The 26,445-nt window shown below is 34.9% G+C and overlaps 2 protein-coding genes and 1 pseudogene across 3 annotated transcripts in view; all 3 read right to left on the bottom strand.

The window, feature by feature from the left end:
* Positions 1-26,445, bottom strand: part of LOC100155519 (olfactory receptor 4F6-like) — a 157,516-nt gene that overhangs the window by 61,300 nt on the left and 69,771 nt on the right. The window lies entirely within an intron of this gene.
* LOC100515266 (olfactory receptor 4F3/4F16/4F29-like) lies at positions 1,901-2,849 on the bottom strand (annotated as a pseudogene).
* Positions 19,048-23,033, bottom strand: LOC100155559 (olfactory receptor 4F21-like). The gene has a single exon (XM_084970444.1). The coding sequence runs from the start codon at positions 22,213-22,215 to the stop codon at positions 21,277-21,279; it is 939 nt and encodes a 312-aa protein (XP_084826570.1). The 5' UTR covers positions 22,216-23,033; the 3' UTR covers positions 19,048-21,276.

Raw genomic sequence — 26,445 nt, forward strand, 5'->3', positions numbered from 1 at the left:
TTTACATGATAAAATTCACATAATCAAAGTATATTCTTGGATAATTCAGACTGATTTGATAATATTTTTATAAATATTACCCCTGACCTTACTGTACAGACAACATTTAAAATTAGAAAAAAATGAAACTATGTGATCAACAAGTTTGAATTATACTTTGAAGCATTCTGTAATGTATTTACTTATATTTAGCTTTTAATATCCTTAGAGATTTTGAGACCTTAGTTTAGTGTCAAATTAATGGATATTCCTTGAGTGATTTTTAAATAAGATTGAACATTGAAACAAACATTGTCAAGGGTGTGTGTGTGTGTGTATGACTTTGTGAATATCTTTATAGAGTATCTACATTTTTTAATCAAGTTAGTGAGCACATTCATTTTTGCTACTTTAAGAATAATATTTACTGCCTATAAGAAAGTGTGAGTAGGATATGTGTGATTGTTGAGGGTTATATTTTGAATTTATGAGCTTAGTGGTTTACTGAAATGATTGTATATGACAGACAATCCTGAATTATTCACCTTCAGGAATCCTCAGTGAAATAGAGACTAGTATATTGGTTTAAAATCATAATTAATATGGATAACTGAGACTGTATTAGAAGTAATATCACCAAAAATACTTCTGACTATGCAAGTAATAGAATGTGGTTTTGTTTATCAAGGGGGATAAATGGAACATTTTTCTCTAGATAAAGTGTTATCCTGGTGTAAATTAGGATAATAAAAGACAAAATTGAATGGATAGAGATGGTATGGTTTTCAAGAAGCAAATTCTATTTGCTTTCATTATATATGTGGCATACATTTATCTTAGGCTATTTATTCTTCTCTTAATTAGAGGCAATAAATGTTATTATCCATCTTCTGTGTAATTTTCTTAGCATAGATTCTATAGCTGACAAAGTCACTTGTAAACCAAAGTTTGTACCTGAAGAAGAAATAAAAGATTTTTTTTTCCAAAATAGATAATGTTATGTAAATTTTTTTCCAGTTTCTTATGAAGCTGGGCTGTGGTACACACTGCAATAAATACAGTACTCCATAGTGTGGGTTTTAGTCAAAAATATGAAACCCACTTCTGTAAGTGACCCTACCTTTGGCATGCAATTATTCTCCTCTCACTCACAGACTATTGCTCAACTCTTGTGATCAAAAGGAGGAGGAATAATAGGACCAGAGGGAAGAGATGGAAGATAGCATGAGAGAGGAGAAGGAAAGAGGGAAACATTTTTCTAGCCCAGAAACCATAAATGATGGAAGAAAAATGAAGAGAAAGAATTAGAAAGAAAAGGAATGAAATTTTAATTGGCTTGAGAAGTATAATTCTAATTATAGAGAAAAACTCTGGTGTTTCTCAGTATTTAAATTCAAGAACAGCTCCTGTGGCTTCTACCAAGATGTGTATGCCCACTGGGGTCTGACATGCATGGTCTCAAAGATTCTGCCCTCCTTGTACAGTCCTGGAAGAGTCACAAAGGAGGATGGAATGTGGCAGGCTGCAGCTACAACAGGAACATTCAGTTTAAACTTCACTAAGCAAACCTTCCTGACTGTGAAACAGACTTCTGTGAAGAGAGAGATGTTCTCCCTGTTCTGAAAGCCCTAAAGAAGTATTCTATGTTTGTATTTGTAATAATTACTTCATAAAATATTATTCCTTAGGAATTGAAGCTCAAGATTACTATAACCCTTGATTAGAGATACTTCATATGTAACTCTTTTTCTCTTTTCAGAAGTTAATGCCCCCATCCCACCCTAAGTGAAAGACTAAATCAAATCTATATCACTGTGTATAATAAAATCAAAGCAGGCTGAAGAAAAGATTTTCCCTGAGTTCACCTTTAATAATGAACATCAGTAATCAACAAGAGCACTTCATAATATAGGAATCACTTTTAAGAGATCTTCCTGTAACTCATGTACTAGCTGTCTGCTCATTGCTGTTTTCATTTCTTGATTCCTGAATGTGTAAATGACAGGATTTAAGAAAGGATTGAAAACTGAATCAAAGACGGCCAGAAACTTATCCAGGGGGATGGAGGGGGATGGCCATGTTTAGACAAATATCAAAGGACCAAAGGCCAAGACTACCACAGCAATGTGAGCTGACAGTGTGGACAGAACCTTAGATGAACCTGCTGAAGAGTGTTTCTGAACAGTGAGAATGATGACAATATAGGAAATGATCAGAATGATGAAGGAGGCAATAGAGCTGAGTCCACTGTTGGCTGTGACCATGGACTCTAGTTGATCTGTGTCTATACAAGCAAGTTTGATGAACCGAGGAAGGTCACAGTAAAAGCTGTCCAACACATTAGGCCCACAGAAGGGTAAGTTTACCACAAAAGCCAGCTGAACCATGGAGTGGATAAGGCTAGTCACCCAGGCAGCCACTAAAAAGGAGATACATAATCTTGGGCTCATGATGGTCAGATAATGGAGAGGTTTACAAATGGCAACATATCTGTCAAAGGCCATGGCTGTAAGTAGCACCATCTCCACACCACCAATGATGTGGATGAAGAAGATTTCAGCAATGCAGGCACCGAAGGAGGTGACTTTACGTTTCCTAAAAAGGTCATAAATCATCTTGGGAGAAGTGACAGAAGAAACTCCTAGGTCAATGAAGTAGAGGTTGGCTAACAGAAAGTACATGGGGGAGTGTAAGTGAGGGTCAGAAGTCACAGTGAGCATAATGAGGGAGTTTCCCATCATGCTTGCGATGTAAAACATGGAGGTGAACACAAAGAGGAGAAGTTGTATTTCCCAGGAGTTGGTGAGTCCCAGGAACACAAACTCTGACACCACAGAATGATTTGCTCCATCCATGGGCTTTGTTAGCATTGCTACTTGAAGGAGACAATAGGAAAAATGTAAATTATGATAATTACATTAATAAATTAGCAGAAGAGAGGTTGTAGTGAAGCCCTCTTTACATTTTAGCATTGAAACTGACATAATATGCTTATGGCTTATAAATGTGTTCACACATAAAAATTAGTGACACTTATGTGTCACTAGCTGTTCTTACCACTAACTTGTCTCTCCAGTTAATATCCTCTGATTCTTCCCAGTGTTGATGCCCTCATATTAGTCATGATAGACAAGATGGTCAATATGAGAAAGAGGAATTCAACCCCAAAACTTTTGATTTTGCACTTAAAATGAATATGCTCTGACCCCAAACCCTCAGAACCAATCCCACAGAGATGTGAAGGTCCATGATCTGTCTTTACCAATATGCAGCATGTTAGGTACAGAGTTTGTAAGTATTTAGAAACTTCTCTAGCAATATGACATTATGCTGACACTCATGTGTCCAATTTTTTTTAACCAAAGGAATAGTTCATAAAACACAATAAATTAAAGAAAAAATTATGCTTCAATAAAGGTAATTTGAGAAACACTGCCTTAGAGTACTTAGAACATGATCTAAAAGGCTCAAAGGTATGAAATGCATAACAGTGCAAATCACTTTTGTGCAAATCTTTATATAGAGACATCACATCTTGTAATTATTTACTCTTATTTAGAGCCATATCATTCTCTGGAAAAAAGAATAACTGTTTTGGAATTAGATTACAAAAATATATACATATATAATGTTCAGCCACTGAAGATTAAACAGAAAATGAAACAGTAACTATTATGTTTACTTCCCTTTGTTTCGCTTGCCCATCAGTAAATGTTGTCTACTTCTCTTTATTTGACCTCAACACCAGCACTCAACATGTGAGACATACTAAGTGAATGAATAATAAAATAAAATATTATTGACTAACATGGAACATCAAACTTTCATATTGTAAAACATATTTCAGTAAATAATTATAGTGAATATAATATTCTCATTTTCCTAATGATATTAAACTATCTTATAAGTTTACTTGCTCTGCTCTCAAAGAACACCATATGTTTTAGTAATATTTACCACAAATACGATTTTTGTTTTTTTCTCCTTCCCATCTTGGTTGCAAGCCCCATAAAGTTATGGACCACATCTGTCTTCTTCAATCTAGTGTGTCAAAAACTTAAAATCCCAAATATATATTTGCTGAAAGGGTGAATAAAATGTATTTACTCTGATTAGAGACTGATTATGTGAGGAAAGCAGGAACATAGTTAAGAGTCTGGGGAACTCAGGAAAGTGAAAATTGTGCATAAAGGAAAATAAAAAGAGGAAATTGGATTAAAACAAAGTTTTCAGTTTAGTGAAAGAGACTGAACTCAATGAGGTCAATTTCAGGAACTATTGATCAATTCAATAGCCCAAATTTATGAAAGCCTCCAGTCACTGTAGATCAGGAAATAAATATCCACATATGTTAAATAATTTGACCAAAACCATAAATTTACTTAGTGTTGGAGCTCATATTAGAATCCATTTACTAACTCCAAGATCAGTCCCTCTCCTATTTTCTGCTTTATTTTCCCCTTTTTTCTTTACTTCCTGAGGATATAACCTGAAAAAACATGTGACAAAAATAGCAAAAATTGTTCAGGTAAACATAAGACCCTATTACAGCTGATGACTGTCATCTATTATCATACTGGTAATTGCTGTCTTGGTCCCCATGATCAGAGTCACCCCTGACAAGTTTCTATCACTAATTAGTGTACCTCATTGTCCTGGGAAACTCGATACTCTGTTAAAACCTTTGTTCTTATTCTGCTTATTTGGACAAGTACTTTTATTTGGAACAGAAGGCTTTTTGGGTGGACTCATGATGTAAAATGCCAGTTTACCTTGTTGTATGCAAACTCTCTCTCTCCAGAGGGGCCTCAGACACCAGCTGGGGATCAGCATGACCTAACTACTTAGAAGCCTCTGTAAAGTTGCCTGTTTTCACGTTCTACCTCCTTCATGAAATCACTCTTGATTTCTCCAACTTGAATAGTTTTCTGATTCTAGTGTTTCACTTTAACTCCCCATATGGACCATGAGACAACTCTACCCATCATCTTTCTTTATAAGCTCCACAGTACGTAGGAGAATTAACAGGTCTTCAGCAAAAATCTGAGTGTCTCATTTGAGTCAAAGTATATGAAGCTGATCATTAATCTCAATGTGGAATCAGGGATATGAGACTTCACAAGGGACTACATTTTAAAGATAGACACTGTGTATGATTCCATTATTTTTTTACTTTGTCTCTACTTAGCTCTTATAACATCTCAGTGAAATTATTTCTATTATTTAAACTCCATGGGATAATAAATTGAGTATAGATTTCAATATCTGAAAAATTATATTTCATGTTCTGTCACATAATACTTGATGAGCTTTGGTAACATTCATTTCATCTCTAAACCCCAGGTGCATAATGGAAAACATTAGCATCTTGATGAACTGGGAATGTGAGATAATATTTGTCACCAAATCCGATTAAATTTTCCTCTCAAATACCTTTCAAAATGGAAACAACATATATGTCCATGACAAGGCCATATATGAGTAAGTTGTTGTAAATTAATATAATAAAAAGAATTATTTGGAAAGTAAACTGAATGAACCGTATTTATAATTTATCATCATGAGAAAATCCAAATATTTTATATTGAATGAAAAACATCAAATAAAAATAATGCAAATATCATTTATATATATCAAAAAACACTCAAAATTATTATTCATTATTAAACATAAATATATAGGTATGTAACAAAAGTAGTAATGTTTGAACAAGAATGCTCTCCAACAAGTTCAGAATAGTAATTTTCTCTGGGGAGGAAAAGAGAGAAATGAGTGAGTTCAACTTTATTTGTAATTATTTACTATCAAAATATTTATTAAATAACAAATGGCCATTGTTAAATCTTGACGTTAAAAATACAGAATGCCAATTACACAGTTTGGGGTATTTTTTAATGGATGAAATATGTCAGAATTTCTTTTTGAATTTAATGCATCTGCCATGGATCCCTTCCTTTCTCTTCTACTGTCTCTATTTTCATCAGTTCTCACTAGATCTATCATAAAACCTCATCATAATTCTCTTCTCCTTCAAGTACTTACTATTCCAACAAAAATCCATCAGTTCTAAAAATAGACCCTATCATAGCATTAAAAATTTGTGTCCTTTTTTGCCTTTATGTGAAACACCAATTCCTATCAGAGTATTCAAAGCCCTCTTGAGTCTGGTTCTTTTCAGCTCATTTCCTATCTCATTTTTCCCTTTTGCTTTCTTGCACCTCATGATTCAGCAATACCTTTCTTATCTGAAAATGCCACACACTATATATGTCTCCTTGCCTCTAAATACACAGGTCCTTACTCAGCTCCCTTTCCACCATTTCCACCCATTGCTCACAGCCCAAAGTAAAAACATGCTATAATGTTTAGACTCCCTTTTCTTACCAGTTCTTCACAGATTAAGCGGATTCATACATTCCTAGTCTAGGTTTCCATTAGCGACACTATATGTTTTAAGTCCCACTTATCGCATTACATTATATGTTAGTTTTATATGTAAATGCTTTGAGGGCAGGAATTTTGCTCATACTCTTTTGTAACTTAAACTATTAACAGATGTTCAGAATAAAAAAGGAGAGGGAAAAACTAAAAATATTGCCTTGGAAAAAATTTGCTCAAGTTTTCAATGATGTTGAAATTACAATGTGCCCACAATAAAGGTAGCTTTGACATGGGAAAATAAGATTGCAAGTGAAATCATAATAGGTATAGCAGGTTATGTATGTATCACAATGCAACAAAGACAGAACAGAATATAACTAGATGATTGAAAACCATGAAAATATAGCTCTTTGTGTAATAAAGGAAGGCGCGTAAAAAGAATGACAGGAGCTCTGAAGAGACAGAAGAAAACAGAAAATGGAAGATTATAGAAACGAAGAAGGATTAAGGACAAAGCAGTAACCTATGTCAAAATGAAAACCCAAAGAAGACAAAACAAAGAAAGTACGTGTATAATGAAAAAGAGAAGAAAGACAAGGCCCACTTTAAATTAAATAGGTGGTAGTATTTGGGATATGATTTGTATTACTTTCTGGGGGCACTCTTCAGAAATTCTTTAAATATAACACTTTTTGTTTTGGCCAGACCCACCCACAGTATGTGGACATTCCTGGCCTAACAAATGAATTCGATCCACAGCAGTGAAAAGCCTGGGTCCTTAACTGCTGCAAATTATAACAACTTTTAATACTATAACTGCAGGTATCTTTTAAATGTTCATTCTCTTCAAAGATTGTCTTCTAAGTCTAAATCAGTTATAAACCTCTAGCTGTAAATTTATTTTCCTTTGGGATCTCCAATGCCTTCTGTTACACACCAAACTGGAATTTGAGGAAAATTGTTATCTAAAAGGGTGAGAGCTGTAAAAACAACACCTACTAGAACAACAACAATTGTTCTTTAATTACCTTGCAATGAGTATACTACAAAAAAAAGATAAAGTTATAAGGCAAATATAAATTTTCCTTAGATGTATAAAACCAAATACTAGAGAATATTGCAATTCATAGTTTGATATTGAAACTCACATGTTGAAGTTTTAAATTCACTTGAGGCGTAGTCAAGATTCTGTTTACACCCTGAGCAATGGTTATAGGAAGGAATCTAGATGGAGACAACAGTATATGATATCTATTCACCCAGAAGTCATCAAATACCTACAATCAACCTCCTAGTTGATCAGATTCTGAAACCATGTTCTCTCTTTTTTTTCAATGATTTTTATTTTTTCCATTATATCTGGTTTAGAGTGTTTTATCAATTTTCTACTCTACAGCAAAGTGACCCAGTCAGACATATATAAATATATATATTCTTTTTCTCACATTTCTCATATATATATATAAGTATATATATAAATATATATATGTATATTCTTTTCCATAATGCTACATCACAAGTGACAAGATATAGTTCCCAGTGCAATACAGCAGGATCTCATCACTTATCCATTCCAAATGCAATAGTTTGCATCTATTAACCCCAGATTCCCAGTCCATCCCACTCCCTCCACTTCCCCCTTGGCAACCACAAGTCTGTTCTCCAAGTCCATGAGTTTCTTTTCTGTGAAACCACTTTCTCTTTTACATTGGGTTGCTCAAAAGGAAATTTGTTAGATTGTTTTTCTCAAACACATTAATAATAATCATTTAACAAATTAAATGTGTAGCAAAAAGTAAAGGCCCAGTTCTTTTCTTTTTATAGCATTAATTCTTTTTTTTCTTGACCCATATAGAACTGAAAGATCTTCCAGAAACAGACTGCCAGATATTTAGTTCTTTACAGATGCAGAAAACATTGAGAGCTAGGGTTCCAAATAATTGAATAATCAAGCTAAAAAGTACTTACAGACATCTCATAGTTTTGAAAATCTATACCATTATTCATATAAATATTCTTCTCAGTCTAAAATTATTAAGAACTTCCTTCAGCTGAAATGTCCTATGTTTCATCTTTCAAACTGTCATAAAAATCCTTCTTCATAACTAAGAGTCTGCTTTCCAAATTCAACACTATTCTTTTTCTCTTTATAACTGTGTGCATATAATAATTTTCAACATCTCTTACAATTAACTTTTTATGTATAAACTAAAAAAAAAAACCAAGTCACCCCATAATCTTCTGTTTCTAAAATTCAGTTCCTTTTATGTTTTCTCTTAGCATTTCTTTTTCGTCTAAACTCTTCGGCATTCTACTTACAATTTAGAGAAAAAAAATCAATAAAACATCTTTTAAAATTATAAATCATACAGGACAGCAGGAGAACCAATTTGATCTCCTGATAGTTTTATATTGTTTTGTATATCTTCCACATCACAGTTAAAATTGGCAATTGTATTGGAAATAATTTATTCATTTTTTTTGTATCTTCTATTTAGATATCTATGACTCTTCCACCTTGAAAATTTTACAAGCATTTAATGAGTTTGCTTCCCTTTTCACAGAAGAAATTTTATTCTTTTGAAAAACCAATGAAGATTACAAAACTCTTGTTTTCTTAATTTCATGTGTTACCAACTTTCCTTACCTTTTCATTAAATTTTAGAGAATGAAATGATTCATTTAATCATCACTAAAACCAGAGCCTGAACACAAAACAATATAAATCCATTTTTTTTCCCTAATATCTTTCACATTATCAGTTGAGGTCAGCTTACTTTCTTCAACATGCTAATACTGTTTTCACAGTTATTCTCCAATCCTGGTCAACTTCTTACTCCAGAGGCTAGCTAATCTGCTTTAGGGTAACATTCATGCACTTGAAGATAGGACTCATGTTCGCAGTTCCAAATAGAATCATGTCTGCTCTCTTTAAAGGTAAATTTGTTCTCATTCTCCTATTTTACCTGCACAAAGAAAAAAGCCTCCTCATAGAACCTTAGGTTTTCCTGTGTTCTAACTTTCCTATTTTACCTGCACAAAGAAAAAAGCCTCCTCATAGAGCCTTAGATTTTCCTGTGTTCTGTAACACACAGTGCCATAAAATCTTGCCCTTGTGGAAATAAATCTAACTAATAGCTCTAGAGGACAGAGACAAAGTGATACTTGAAAGACAGTTTAGAAAGAGTTCATAAATCAAGGGACTGTATCCCTAGGGACCTATTTGGTTTGACCAGAACAATGGTCCCAAAGACTCATAATAAGGCACTAGAGAATAAGAGGAAACAACATGTGTTTATCAACATAGAAGAATAGAACATCCTGTGCTCAAGATTTTGTTACCTTGATTTATAACTTTGAAATATTTCAACACATGGCTTATGGACTTTAACTTTTACTCTTGTCCTTATCCCCACAAATGTTAGAGGCAAGAACTTTTCCAACTGCTGGTTGGGTGACATTAGGAATCCAAAATTGTCAGAGGCCAGTCTTAGCTATGTTCCCTTTGGAAAATTCATCCCTGGGGCACTGGGACTTCTGAACCTATAAAACCAAAGTTCACAAGGATAGGAAGCATAAATTTCCATAGTAAATAATTTGGTCCAATCATTAGAGAAACTTTTTACTCCTTGGATTTATAGATGCTGGCTATACATCAGATGGAAATATATATTGGCCATTGGTTTAAGATATGTACTGCATCAAATAGGCAGCATCCCAAACTTTCAAGATGTTCACCTCCCAGGTGACACAAAATCTGACCATTCACTGGGCCATTCCACCACTCTATCACTGAGATGTTTCTTGATTATTGAGCATGAATAAATCTGGTGAATTCTATGGGTATAGGCCTGTTGTCTCACTTCAATTTCTATAATATTGCAACCAGAATCAAAGTTGTATGGGACTGTATAGGAACAGATAAGGCAGAAAAGGTATTCTATTTGTCCATATATGGTAGTGCTGGCAGAAGCATTACGGTTGGGAAATAAGAATAAGTAGCTAGGATAAATTTATATTATTGTGAAAACAAGTTCCTATTATTTCCAGAAAAGGTAGACAGTGACTCCACTGAGAGTATGGTGATATGTGACTTCATAGGCTGTACAGAGGCTTTACTTTGGCATTGCCAGCTTGGCCACTTGGCCATGGTGGTAGCCAGATCACCCACAGTTGAGTGGAAATTCATGTTGTTGTGTCCATGCAGAGACCTGAGGCATGCTGCTATGGCCACTGTTTAGAACTAGCTAAGAATGAATAGTATGTAGTATCAATGAAGCTATACTAGCAGAAAGAAAAGAGACTGATTTATACTACAAAAGCAAGTCACCTTGTTCCTGTATAGTGAATAATCTCTAATAGTCTTTTACATGGGTTTTCTCTGCGCCCTTTCTGAAAAGTCCATTCACATATTCTTCCTAGGCTCCATCTCAAGAAATTTATACCCTTGTTCTTTCTCAGGTCTTAAATAAACAAACTAACCATTAGCCTTCCCCACAAATTAGTAAGATTTGTACCATAGGCCATCTATCCTCCCAAGGGAAGTGTACAACTAAAGGTATTTCTTGACTAGGAGAAAGGCAAAATGGCAGCACAGGAAGATCCTGAGGTCATCTCCCCCATGAACATAATACATATAGAGATACATATAAAGTTTTTCCTCCTGAATAAGACTTGAAGGGTGATTTTATAGCTATTGAACATAAATGAATTACATAGAAAAGGGTAGGAAAGATGCAGACATGATGTCCACATAAACACCACTTCATCTGCACTGTGTTGTCCTGCAATAGTGAGGGTCAGAAGCAAGAGGCTTAATCTCAGACTCTCTCACTTTGGAACAGTAACAAATAGCAATTTAAAGCCTCCCTAAACTATACAGGAAGAAAATCCATTTACTGTCTCAAGTAGCAGTGACAGTGAGCCATGAAGTAAGTGCTAGAGCCCTCTCTCAGGTCAGTGGTGCCAGAAAGCATAATTTTTTAGTGCCCCTGGGGCTCTCCCCAGCCTACACCCACTTCAGCTCTAGTCCAAGCATCTTGCCAAGGTGGCCTTGGGGACATCACTCCTCAGGGACTATCCCAGGCTTGTACCACTACAACTCCAGCCATCATTTCAAGGAAGCCTCTAGTGTAGCACTGTCTAGGGACTGACTCCAGCCATACCTAATCTAACTTTAGTTGCCCCTCTAAGGGAGCCTTGGACACAATGCTCTTCAGCCAAGACTGGTCTAAATTCAGCCAGCCTTCCAAAGACACCAGACACAAATAGTTTACACAGGGATTGCTCGTATTCAAGGCTGCTCCTTCAAAACCAGGAGAGGCTGGTATTTCTTTTATTTCATAGAAACAAAAAACAAAACTCAAGCAAAATGGGGAGACATAGGAATATGTTCCAAATAATATAAGAAAATAATACCCCAAGGAAAACCCATAATGAAACAGAGATAAAGAGTTAAGAAACACAGATTGAAAGGATGCTTACAAACCTTGGAAGAAGAAAGGAAGAACTTACTGATAACTTCAGCAAAAACTTAAAAAATATAATGAAGTTCCAATCACAACTGAAGAAGTCAATTTCTGAAATTAAAAAATACCGATAAGGAATTAACAATTTAGATGACACAGAAGAACAGATTAACATTCTGGTCTATAGACTAGTGGAAATCACTCAATAGGAATAGCAGAAAGAAACAAATATATCTGTATAACTGAGTCACTTTGCTGTACAGCAGAAATTGGCACAACATTGTAAATCAACTATACTCTATTAACAAAAGAACAGTAGAAAGAAATAGAGAAACAAGACAGAGTATGGTTAAAATGTAAAAGCTGAAGATAAAGAGACTCAAAAAGAGAACAGCAAAGGTGAAACAACTAATCATACACAAGGGAAATCAGCAGAAACTTAAAGGTGAGAAGGGAGTGGTATATATATATATATATACATATATAGATAGATAGATAGGTAGATAGATATAGATATATAGATATAGATATAGATATATAGCTTTTGATTGGCCACACCACCATATGGAAGTTCCCAGACTAGGATAAAATCAGAGCTACAGCTGCCAGCCTACATCTCAAGTTACAGCAATGCCAGATCTGAGCCCACTGAGTGAGGCCAGAGATCGAACTTGTATTCTCATGGATACTAGTTTGGTTCATTAACCACTGAGCCACAATGGGAAGTCTGGTAGGATGCATTTAAAGAGTTGAAAGGAAAAAAACCCTACAACCTAGAATATTCTATTCAACATGGTTATTTTTCAGAATTAAAGGTCATATAGTTTCTCATGCAGGGAAAAACTAAAGTTCATCACTACTCAACTTACAAGAAATGTTAAAGTGTCTTCTTTAAGAGGAAAAGAAAAGGCCACAACTAGAAATTAAGAAATCTATGAAACAAAAGTCTTATTTGTAAAGGCAAAAATATAGTATAAGTAGTAGCTCAGCCATTTAAAAGGTTTGTATGATGGTTCAAAGACAAAAGTAGCAGAATCACTTATAACTACAATAAAGAGTTAAGGGATATATAAAATAAAATATATAAAACATAACATCAAAAATTTTAAACCTTGAGGACTAAAACTGTAGTCCTTTATAATGTCTTTGAACTAAAGCAACTATCTGCTTAAAATAGTTGGCTATATATACAGGTCAATATATATAAACCTCTTGTAACTACAAGCTAAAATCTACAATGGATATATAAATTATAATGCAAAAGGAATCTAAGCATAGCACTAAAAAATCCATTAAACTACAAGATAAATTAATAAAAGACAGAAAAAGAGAACTACGATAAAAACCATGAAGTAATTAACAATATGGCAATAAGTGCATAACTATCACTAATTAAACATAAGTAGACTAAATGCTCCAGAGTGAAGATATAGGTTATCTTTTATATATAGTTGAAAGGATTAAAAAAAAGACCTATCTATATACACTGCCTGCAAGTGACTCACCTCAGATCTAAAGACATACAAAGAGTGAAAGTGAAGGGGTTGATAAAGGTATTCCATGCAAATGGCATGGAAAAAAAGGCAGGGTAGAAATAGTCATAAAAGAAAAAATAAACTTTAAAAAAAAGCCTAGCACAAAAGACCAAAAAAAAGGATAATATAAAATGATAAAGAGGATAATCTAAGAAGAAGGTACAATATTTGTTAACACTTAATACACTTGACATAGGAGAACCTAAATATAGTCAGCAAATATTAATGGCAATAGAGGGAGAAATATACAGTAATAGAATAATAAGAAAGAACTTTAATACCCCACTTACATCAATGGATATATCATCTTCAGGAAATTAATAAACTCTGACCTTAAATAACACATCAGACCAGAAGGACTTAACAGCTATATATAGAGCTTTACATCCAAAAGGTTAGAATACACATTTTTTTTTCAAGTATACAGGAAACATTCTTCAAGATATATCATAATTTTAGGCCAAAATATACATCTCAATAAATTTAAGAAGAGAGAAACCATACTAAGCATTTTTTTTTTGTGACCACAAAAGTATGATACTAGATATAAACCGTAAAAAGAAAGCTAGAAAAAATACAAAAACCTGGAGACTAAATAACAAATTGCTGAACAATTAGTGGGTCAATAAAGAAATCAAGAGGAAGTAAAAAAATACCAAGAAACAAATACAAATGGAAACACACATTCCAAAACTGTGTGATGCAGAAAAGGCAGTTCTATGAGGGAATTTCACAGCCATACAGGCCTACTTCAAGAAATAAGAAAAATCTCATTGGCAGCAACATGGATGGAACTAGATACTCTCATCTGAGTGAAGTAAGTCAGAAAGAGAAAGACAAACACCATATGATATCACTTATATCTGGAATCTAATATATGGCACAAAGGAACCTTTCGACAGAAAAGAAAATCATGGACTTAGAGAATAGATTTGTGGTTGCCAAGGGGGAAGGGGAGGGACTTGGAGGGACTGGGAGCTTGGGGTAAATAGATGCAGAATGTTGCCTTCAGGACAGATTAGCAATGGGATCCTGCTGTGTAGCACTGGAAACTCTGTCTAGTCACTTATGATGGAATATGTAATGTGAGAAAAAAGAATGTATACATGTATGTGTAACAGGGTCACCATGCTGTATAGTAGAAAAAATATATATAAATAAATGATTTTCAAAAAAAAAAAAAAAAGAAAAATCTCAGGTAAAAAGTCCAAATGTACATTTAAAGAAACTTAAAAAAAAAAAAAAAAAAAAACAGGCAAAGCCTAAAGGTAGTAGAAGCAAGGAAATAAAGATCATGTGGAAATACATGATATAGTGACAAAAAAAAAAAAACAAAGAAAAGATAAATGAAACTAAGAGTTGATTGTTTGAAAAGATAAACAAAATTGGCAAAACTCAGCCAGACTCACCAAGTAAAAAAGAGAGATCCCAAATAAATAAAATAGATATGAGGAAGGGGAAATTACAAATGACACCACAGAAATACAAAGATTCATGAGAGAATAGTATAAAAGTTATATTCCAACAAATGAGACAACTCAGAAGAAATGGATAAATTGCTAGAAGCGTAAAATCCTCCAAGATTGAATCATGAAGAAATAGAAAATCTTAACAGACTCATCACTAATAAAAAATTGAATCAATAATAAAAAATTTCCCCAAATAAAGAAGTCCAATTCCATATGGTTTCATCAGTTAATTCTGCTAAACATTTAAGAAATAATTAGTGCCTAGCCTTCTCAAACTATTCCAAAAATTGAAGAGGAAGGACCACTTCCAAACTAATTTTACAATGTCAAAATTACCCTGATATAAAAACCAGACAAAGACACCACACACACAAAAAAGAAATCATAGCCAATATCCCTGCTGAACATAGATGCAAAAATCCTCAACAAAATACTAGCAAGCCAAATTCAAAAATACATGAAAAGGGTCACACAACACAATCGAGGAGATTTCATTCTAGTGATGCAAGACGGTTTAGCATTGAGAAGCATTCAGTGTGATAGGCCATATTAAAAAAACAAAGGATAAAACATATAATCACGTCAATACATGCAGAGAAATATTTAAAACATTTAAGATTCAACACCATTTATGAGAGAACTCTGAACAAAGTGAGTATAAACGGAACATACATCAACAAATAAATGCCATATTTGACAAACCCACAGTTAACATCATACTCAAAGGTGAAATGAATTCAGTAAAGTTGCAGGATGAAAGTTAATAAATAGAAACTGCTGCATTTCCAAACACCAGTAAACTATGAGAAAGACAAATCAAAAAAGAAATTAACAATTACATGAAATAATAAAGTAAATTGGAAAAACTCAACCAAGGAGGTGAAGGACATATACTCTGAAAACTATGAGAAACTGAGAAAAGAAATTGAAAGCAAAAAAAAAAAAAAAAAAGGAAATGTATATTGTGTTCATGAATTGGAAGAATTAATAGTTAAAATTTCCATGCTACTCAAAGCAACCTAGAGACTCAATGCTATCTCTATTAAAATACCAATGACATTTTTCACAGAACTAGAAGAAATAATCCTAAACTTTGAGTGGGATCACAAAAGTCCCTAAAGCCAAAGCCATCTTGAGAAGGAACAACAAAGCTAAAGGTATCCTGCTCCCAACATGACATGATGCCACAAAGCTGCAGTAATAATAATAATAATAATAATAATAATAATAAAAAGTATGGGAGTTCCATTGTGCCTCAGTGGAAACAAACCCGACTGGTATCCATGAAGAAGCAGATTTGATCCTTGACCCTGCTCAGTGGGTTAAGGATCTGGTATTGCTGCAAGCTGTGGTGTAGGTTGCAGACATGACTTGGATCTAACGTTGCAATGAGCTGTGGTGTAGGCCAGAAGCTATAGCTCCAATTATTCCCCTAGTCTGGGAACTTCCATATGCCACAGAGGATCCATTAAAAAAAGGTATGGTGATGGCTGGCAGGAACTTGGCCCCAAGATGGTGCCCAGTAAAGTGGCAGTATCTACCACCATTAAAAACTCTGGAGCAGGCAACAGCTTTGGATCCTGACTAGATGGACAGTTAGAGGCACTGGGAGTGGACAGAGCCATTTAAGACACCTACATCCTGGGTGTCCTGCAGGAGGATTAGGAACAAAAGAAGCTGGATGTTCTGCAGGGTATCCTCTCTGCTTTCCTGGAAGAAGAATCCCTCCTTAATATCCGCAAGGGCATTGTGTGTTGTCACCACAGTGAATAAGAAGATGAGGTCCAGGTTGTTGCCACCTTCATGAGAAGCAGGCATAGATCATGATGAAGCCCAGGATAGTGTCAGAGGAGGAGAAACAGAGGGAAGCTGCACCCCTGGCCATGTATGCTGATGTGTGAGACAAAGACAATAAAGCAGATGAGAAGGATGATTCAGGTGAGGCCATGATGAAGGTTCTGGCAAATCTCTGCTCCAAAACACCCATGTGGAAGATGTCCCAAGTGCTGGAAAACTGGAGCAAGACTCACTCTGGGATGAGTCCCAGAGGAAGAAGGAATAGGATAAGCTGCAGAAGGAGAGGGACAAACTAACCAAAGAGGAGTGCAAGGAAAAGAATAAGAAAAGGACAGAAAGAAGGGAGTGAAACTGGCCATGGCTTCAAGTGCTTGTGATGAGGGACTCAATTACCCTATCAGGTGAGTAGGGGGATGAGAAATGTCAGACAACAACCCTGCCAATAGCTGGGAAAATAAATTTTTCTGCTTTGGATGGGTAGCTGGGTGGCAAAGCATAGCACACATGACATTCTCTCTAACACTGAGTCTTTTTACTTCATTTGAGTTCTAGGAGAAGCTCCTTCAGGACTTAACCTCTTATCCTGTGGGCCTCTTATAAGAGGAAAGCTAATGGGATGAATGACAATATCTGACAATATCAACACTGTTTTTTCTTAGTGCAAAGAGCCTGACTTTCCTGGAATAAAAAAAGAGATCAAAATTTAAAGAGACTCTTTGTGTCCTTGATGAAAATGTTTTTTTCTTGGAACCAGGAGTTCTGAACCCATAGATCCCAGATTTACAAGGATGAGAAGCTCAAATTTCCCAACTATCCCCTGACTCCTGGACCCATGTATACTACTCAACAGGGACAATGAACCAAGCAAAAATTATACATTGTGTATGTATGGTTGACCATTGAACAACACAAGTTTGAACTATGTCATTCCACTTATAGACAAATATTTTTTTCAATAAATATGTACTCAATCCCCAGTTGGAAAGGGCCACATAATCCAAATTATGTGTAGATTTTCAACTATATGGAGGATCAGTGCCCATAAACCCCTTGATCCCAAGGCCTAACTGTCTATAGTGTCCTATCGAAGGCTCTGCATTCTCAGAATATCACCTCCAAGCTAGTGGTTCATCGGCAGATGTAGTAAGCCATTCCATTTCTCTTTTACCAGTAGATTATGGGTGGTACAGTATGATGGGGACAGTAGATACAATGGTCATACGCAACTTCCACACGTTCCTTTTTTGTGTAGAGCCTCGGTATGATATGGTGTTTGTGGGATGCCTTGTCTGTATATAAACTTTTCTGTAATTTTTAGGGAAAAATGCTACAGAACCACACCAGTCTGCATTGTGATTAGCCCACTGATGCTTGCTAGAAGTTTCACATCTTATCTCTTATCAATCAACAATTTTTCTAATTACATTGAAGTCTGAGTAATAAGGCCTAAGCAGCAAGGCCCTTTGCACAGAGTCTAGAACTACTACAGAAGAAATTTTTCCAGATCGAGGATCTACTCAAAGATGACAGACCTATCATCTGCTATATGGGCTGGAGTGGTATTCCTGGATATAGATTATGCTTCTTCTAGGAAAATGCACCGTACTGTTTTCCTTGCTGGCTGCACCATTTTACATTCTCACCAACAGTGAGGGCTCCAATTTCTTCACATGTTCATCAACACTTGTTATATTTTGTTTGTTGTTAATTGCCTTCCCAAGAGGTGTGAGATGACATCTCAATTTGTTTTTATTTGCATTTATCTGATAATTAATGGATCATGGTAATGCCTATTTACCATTTATGTGTCTTCTTTAGAGAAATATCTATTCAAACACTTTGTCCATTTTTAATTGAGTAGTTTTTTTTTCCTTTTAGCTGTTGAGATGGAGGAGTTCCTAACTCAAGGAGATATTAATAACTTTTATGCAAAACCTTTAAAAATAAAGTTCTCTAAGAATTGGTTTATAGAGATCAACAGTGCTGATATGAATCTAATAGAGTTCAAATTCCCCAAATTTTTAAATTGAACTTCTACTCTTCTAGATTTGCTAAGCTTTTATAGGAACCATTCTTATAAAAATTACTAGCTCAGAAGTGTTTTTATATGAGAATCCAAATTCACATAGTGAAAATAAATTCTTGGACAATTCAGACTGAATCAATATTTTTAATAAAACAGTAATAGATCTTCTTCTTGACCATACCACTATAAAGTATAAGACAAGCACTTAGATGAAATTTAAAATCATGTGTTCAGTCATTTGAGTTATATGTCTGACAGGTCTGTAGTGTGTCCTCTTAAACATAATATTTAATATTTTCAACAATTGTAAGAGCTTAGTTTAGTATTAAGCATAGTATTTAGTGGATATTCTTTGACTAATTTTTTTTTTTTTTTTTTTGCTTTTTAGGGCTGCACCAGCAGCATATGGAGGTTCCCAGGCTAGGGGTCAAGTCTGAGCTACAGCTGCTGGCCTACGCCACAGCCATAGCAACACAGACTCTGAGCAGCATTCTGGGACCTACACCACAGCACACTGCAATCCCTCATCCTTAACCCACTGAGCAAGGACATGGATTGAGCCCACAATTTCATGGTTCCTGGTTGGATTTGTTTCCACTGCGCCATGACGGGAACTCATTCTTTGACTAATTTTTAAATACGGTTGAATATTGAAAGATTGGTCATGGTGTGTGTGTGAATGCATGTGTGTGTGTCTCTCTCTGTATTTATATTTTTATAGCGTGTCCATGTCTTTTGACCAGTTAATGCACATGTTCATTTCTTCTGCTTTAAGAATATTATTTACTGTCTGTAAGAAGGTATGAATAGAAAGTGTGTGTCTGTTGGGAATTATATTAGTATGCTCATGAGTTTTGCTGAATTATTAAAATGATAGTATATGACAGACAATTCTCAAGTACTCCCCTTCAAGAACTCTGAGTGGAATAGAAATTAGATATTTTGGTTAAGTCATAAATGGGTGACTGAGACTATACTAGAAGTAGCACAATCAAAAATATCAAGGGGAAAAGTATTATTTATCTTAAGAAAAATGTTATTAAGAGTATTGTAAAAAACTAAGAGTATTGTAAAAGACAAAACTGAATGGATATAGAAAGCTATAGGTGGTTTTCAGGAAGTAAATCCTATTTGCTTTGGACATAAATCTGTATACACACACACACACACACACACACACACAAACACATATATATTTCAAAGAATCAGTCTGAATTGAAGCAAAGATAGGTATTAAAATTTGACAATATTTGGACAGTCAAGGTTTCATACACTTACTTAAATAAATTTAGAATTGTTTTAATAATATTACATTAAAACACAACTAGATTTTTGGTTTTCTCTGTTAGAATGACATAACAAGTTGATCTTGATATATTTATTTTGCTCTTAACAAGAAGCGGTGCATGTTTAACTGTCTTCTTGGTAATTTTCTGAATAATCAGAGATTCTGTAAGCAATTCACAAAGTGGGTTGTAAACAGTTCTTAGTAGAAAAAAAGAAAAAATTCATAAGAATAAATATTGCTATGTTAAACTGTGATTCAGTCCTTTATGGGGATGGGGCATTGTATGCACTACAATGTAAATTACATTTTTTACTGTGGATCACTGTCAAAGGTATGAAAGCCACTTCTATAATTGATCTTATTCTTGCCATTTAGGTATTCTCTCTTCACTCACACTAGAAAGCTAAACTCCTGAAGAATAATATGTTTTTAAGATGTGAAAATGTTGAGGAGGCACTTTATAATATTATAAACTATAATAGAAAAATTTTAAAGGGGCAACAGTGAGGTAAGTCAAAAGGGGCAGAGCCCCAAATGCAGGGAAGTGGGAAACGAAAGAGGAATCATGGGACAGGGAGATAGAGAAGGAAGACTGCCTGAGAAAGGAGAGCGAAAGGGGAGAAAGATTTTCCTAGCCCAAAGACCACTTGCTTAGGAAAAATGCATAGGAAGACATAGGAAGAAAAGAGGAATGGAAATGTAATGGGTTTGAGTTGCATCATGTTAATCTCAGAGAAAAATCCTGGTGTTTCCCAGTTCTTTTTATTCTAAGAACAGCTTCCATGGCTTCTACCTGGGTATGTGTGAAACATGTGTACATGTTTTCAAAGATTCTGTGTGTGTACTCTCAAAGATTCTGCCCTCCTTGCACAGCCCTGTCAGAGGCACAAAGGAGAGGTAAAATGTGAGCAGAGTACAGCATAACAACAGGAAGACTCAGTTTATTCTTCACTTAGGAAACCTCCCATCAGGTACTGATAGGAGTTGCTATCTGTGAGACAGGCTCCTGTTAATGAGAGAGACAGGTTCTCTCTGTTCTGAAGCCTTAGAGAAGCATTCCCTGTTATGTATTTCTAATAATTACTTCATAAAAATATTACTCCTTAGGAATTGAGGCTCAAGAATACTATAATTTTTTATTATAAATACTTTGATATAACTCCTCTTTTTTTCGGAAGTGGATATCTCTCCATCCTAAGTAAAAGGAAAAATAGACTCTATATCAGTGTGAACAATTAAATCAAGCAAGGACAAACAAGATCTCATTTCCAAGTTTGAAAGTTATTAATGAACATCAGTAATCAACAAGGGTTCTTCACAGTACAGGTGTCACTCAAGAGATCTTTCTGTAACTCACTAGCTGTCTGCATACTCTTCTCATTGCCACCTTCATTTCTTGATTTCTGAATGTATAAATGACAGGATTCAAGAAAGGAGTGAGAACTGAATCAAAGATGGCCAGAAACTTATCCAGGGGTATGGAGGCGGATGGCCATGTATAGACAAATATAAAAGGACCAAAGGCCAAGACTACCACAGCAATGTGAGCTGACAGTGTGGACAGAGCCTTAGATGACCCTGCTGAAGAGTGTTTCTGTACAGTGAGAATGAGGACAATATAGGAAATGATCAGAATGATGAAGGAGCCAACAGAGATGAACCCACTATTGGCCGTGACCATGGACTCTAGTTGGTAAGTGTCTGTGCAGGCAAGTTTGATGAGCCGGGGAAGGTCACAGTAAAAGCTGTCCAACACATTAGGCCCACGGAAGGGTAAGTTTACCACAAAAGCCAATTGAACCGTGGAGTGGATAAGGCCAGTCATCCAGGCAGCCACTAGAAAGGAGATACACATTCTTGGGCTCATGATGGTCAGATAATGGAGAGGTTTACATATGGCAACATATCTGTCAAAGGCCATGGTGATAAGCATCACTCCCTCCACACCACCAATGACATTGATGAAGAAGATTTGAGCAATGCAGCCACTGAAGGAGATGACTTTATGTTTCCTGAAAAGGTCATAAATCATCTTGGGGGAAGTGGCAGAATAAACTCCTAGGTCAAGGAAGGAGAGGTTGGCTAACAGAAAGTACATGGGGGAGTGTAAGTGAGGGTCAGAAGTCACAGTGAGCATAATGACGGAGTTTCCCATCATGCTTGCTATGTAAAATGTGGAGATGAACACAAAGCGGAGAAGTTGTACTTCCCAGGAGTTGGTAAGTCCCAGGAACACAAACTCTGACACCACAGAATGATTTGCTCCATCCATGGGCTTTGTTAATATTGCTACTTGAAGGAGACAATAGGAAAAATATGAATTATGATAGTTATTTCAATGAATTTGAAGGAGAGAGATGAAAGTTATGATAGTCTATTTCCAGTAGGCTATTAGTATTAAAACTGACCTAATATGTTTATGGACTCTAAAAGTGTTTACACATAGAAATGACTGGCTCTTATACAGAGTTGTTCTTATCACTGTCTTGTCTCTGTCTTTATGAACCTCTGCTTCCTCCCAGGGTTGGTGCCCTGTAACTCAGGAGAAACAAAACAGTCAACCAGAGTAATATAAATTCAACTTCAAATTTTTTTATTTTTGAATCACATCTAGCATGTTTTGACCTTAGTCACATCAAACTAATAATCACTATTAAAAAAACTTCCAAGCCTATGATCTTCATCCAGAAGAGGGCCTTTTTCCTCCTTCCCAGTCCCTACCTCTGGGAACATATTCATCTTCAATATTGTTTAAATGTTGACCACATCTGTGAAGACTCGCTTTATGAATACTAGAATTTAATTTATATTACCACCATAACTACCAGGTTTTCTATGCATTTAAAAACACTCTGCTTCTTCCCAGTGTAGATGCTATGATGGTTTTCAAAAGATACAAGATTGGTCAACAGAGGTAACAGAAATCAACCTGAAATTAATATAGCCAGTCTCCAGTCATACAAACTCTTCATCAATTCTCAACAATTTCATCAACTTTCAAGACTACAAGCCTTATTCTGGCAAATGACCCATCCTACTGACTCCCTATCTCTTGAAAACACTTGTCTTCAAGGTTTATTAACAATTTGAGGTCTTGCTTTATACTACCAACATATATATTTTTAGGATTTCTTGTATTTTAGTAAACTGAGTAATGCTCTAAATCATCTGGGAGACTATAAGCTTCTCAAAGGCAGGGATTGTGACTTATTCATATTAGTAGTCCCTGAAGCTGTGAAAAATGGTCCATATAGAGGTGCAGGTCCATTAACTGTCTGTTACCAGTTTGCATCAGGTTAGGTGCAGAAACTGAGAAGAAGCATTTAGAAATTTCTCCAGAAATTTCACATGACAGCAAAACCCAAGCCTATGATTTCATATTTTCTAAAGTATCAGTCCAAGAAGGATTTGAGAAAAACAACCCTGGTCCTTTACCAAAGATAATTTCAGGAGCACTGCCCAAAATACTTAGCACATGGTCTGTGAGGTGAAAAACTATGAAGGGCCTCATGTATACTGAAAAGAATCTTGTTCTTTTCTGTGTAGAACATATCACATTATCTTATAATTTTGGTTTCAGTTAGAGAAGCAACATCACACAATGGAAAGAATGTGGCCTTGGATTCTGTAAAACAAGATTTAAGCTATATTGAGCCACTGACAAGAGGATTTGGGGCAAGTTACTTAAATTCTTGAACCTCAGTTCATCTATGAAATTGCAATTAGTAACACTAACTTCTCAGAGAAGTATAAAATGGGTATAAAATAATTATAACATAATTGAGGTTTTATAATATTTTATAAATAATTATAATATTTATAAAATATTATCAATAATAATATTACTGATAATAAATACAAAATTTGAGGTATAAAATAATTTTGGTTTTATAATCTTTTATTGATTGTATATCTATTATGTGTAAATATTCAGTAACTGATAATGTTGCTCCTCTTTTGTTATTTTCACACATCTATAATAGTGCTAAATACACATCATAAATGAATAAATAAGAAAAGAAAATGTTATTGGACAGTAGATAATATAAAAATTCCATAGATAAAAGGTATTTTGATAGCATATTATGATTATCTCCACATATAATAGGAGATTATAATATTCATATTCTTTCAGTGATCAAAATAAAAACTAGTCTGTGTAGACTAAATATATTTGCTTTCTAAAAACTACTGCATTTCTTTGCAATACTACGAACGCAGTTCATTGATATTTTCATTTGTTCTCCTTCCCGGTGAGACTGCAACTCCCATAAAGTTAAGGACTGCACTTGTGTTGTTATCCAAGTTTCCTAAAACTTAGAATCATAAGAGGTATTAATGGAGCTATGTATATACTTCAGGAATTATTTATGAAAGATAGAAGATGTATTTGGATGGAAAAAACCTATATAATTAGGAATATATAGATATATAATTAAGGAATATTGATAAAGAAAACTGCTCACCTTCTAAGCGACCAAGAATAATAGAAAACAAGGAACTATAAAAGTGAGATAACTTAGAGAAAAAGAAATAAATTGTAAACCTAAAAAGGATGAAAAATTAAGAAGTATTTATAGAATGTCAAAGAAAAGAAGCATAAGTCTTACTTTAAGTAAAAGACAATTTTTGAGATATGATTGACAGTACTTTCCGGACCAACTCCAGAAATTCTATAATTGTAGAATTTTGTATTAAAACATTGTGGTATTATATCTCCTGGTATCTTTTACGTGTTAAGGCTCTTCAGAGAGTTTCTTAATAAGCTCTTATCAGCCATGTGCCTATAGCTGTGAACTTATTTGCCTTTCGGCTCTCCAATCTCCATCAACTAGGCAAGAACTGAGAGTTTTAGGAAAAGTGAGTTTAAAGAAGAATGAGATATAAACATGGACCTTAGATGAACCTATCCTAATGTCAGGGAATGTAGAAACTCAAAAGTTTGGGTCATTCCAGTTTTGTTCTTTTGTTTGTTTTTTGGCCGCCCTGTGGCATGTGGAGTTCCTGAGCCAGAGATCAGATCCAAGCCACACTTGCGATCTATGCTGCAGCCGCGGCAATGCCAAATCTTTTTAACGGCTGTGGCAGGCCGGAGATCGAACCTACATCCTTGGGTCATCATAGTTTTAAAAGTCACCTGAGACAGAGTTAGGATCTATATCTCAGTTCAGGTCAAAAGCTATAGAGAGTTTTCTAAATGGAGACACAGTCATATGATGTTTATTCACCGAAAAGTCATCAAATATTCATAGGCTAAAACTCCTGAATTAGGGTGTTCTAAATGCTTCTTCTCTTATCTACTGGTTATACTCTGAAGTACATTTTCTCAAACATAATAATTATACCCACATTTAAAAAACTAATTTGATATCCACCATGCAAAAGACATGGCCTTCCTCTTTGCCTTCTGTTGTGATTAGTTCTTTTCTTGGTCCATGGAGAATTGATTAATACCCCATGGAGACATTTAATCCTTTACAGATGGAGGGAATATTGGTAACTCAATAATAGTCATCAAATTGAAAGGGATCTACATATAGCAGTTAGATTTGGACACGGTATTAATCTAAATTGTCATTTATATAAATTTCTTCCTCAATTAAAAATATTGTGCATTTAACAACCCCCTCAGCTGAAACTTCCTGCATTTTATCTTTCAGATTGTCACAAAACCTTCTTTATATCCAAGTAAAACACTGCTTCCTCTGATTAAATACCACCCCTACTTTTACTATTTATATCTATTGAAAAAATAAGTAATTCTGTGTTCTTTCAAATAAACTTTTATGTGCAAAAATGAAACGAATGTCACTCCTTCACTTTCTGTTTGCAAGATTCAGCAAACTCAATACCTTTTCAAGTTCCACTCATGGACTCAGGGTTCCTTTCTCACTTATTCTATTCTATCCCCCTGCCCCCCCAACTCTCATTTGTTAACTTTCTCTAAATCTTTACATTCTATTTACAGCTTAGCAATAAAATTAATACACAACAACACAACACACTATTTCTAACCATGTAAGAGACCAGGAAAACAAATTCAATCTCTGGTAGTTTTATATATTAAATAATTTTCAATCATATTTTAAAGTGACATGACGTTGGTAATTATTCAGCTTTGGATTTTTTGTTCTCCATGTCTCTTCTACTTAGATGTGTATGAAATCCTTTTCCATCTTGTAATCTTGAGTTCCTAATAAATGTGCTTCCCTTTCTTACAGAAGATAATCATTTTATACACATCTCTCTAGGAAGGCTAATGGAAAGAAAACACGATTACCTTTTAAAAATATTTTCACATTTCAGTCATTTTTCTTGCCTGTTCATCAAGTGGCAGAGAGTAAGAAACATTCATTTAATCAGCATTAGGAACAGAATGATTAATTGCCACCTATGATGACCCAAAATATTATAACACCATTTGACTTTTGCTAATATCTTTCACATTACCCTAAGAACAATGTGATACTAACTTAAAGTCAAAGTCAGTTAACCTTTTGCA

Source organism: Sus scrofa, chromosome 7 (genome assembly GCF_054392235.1).
Source record: "Sus scrofa isolate SSC_HxYL_T2T_F1_AM1 chromosome 7, Sscrofa_HxYL_maternal_Yorkshire_Landrace_v2.0, whole genome shotgun sequence".
Lineage (NCBI taxonomy): Eukaryota > Metazoa > Chordata > Mammalia > Artiodactyla > Suidae > Sus > Sus scrofa.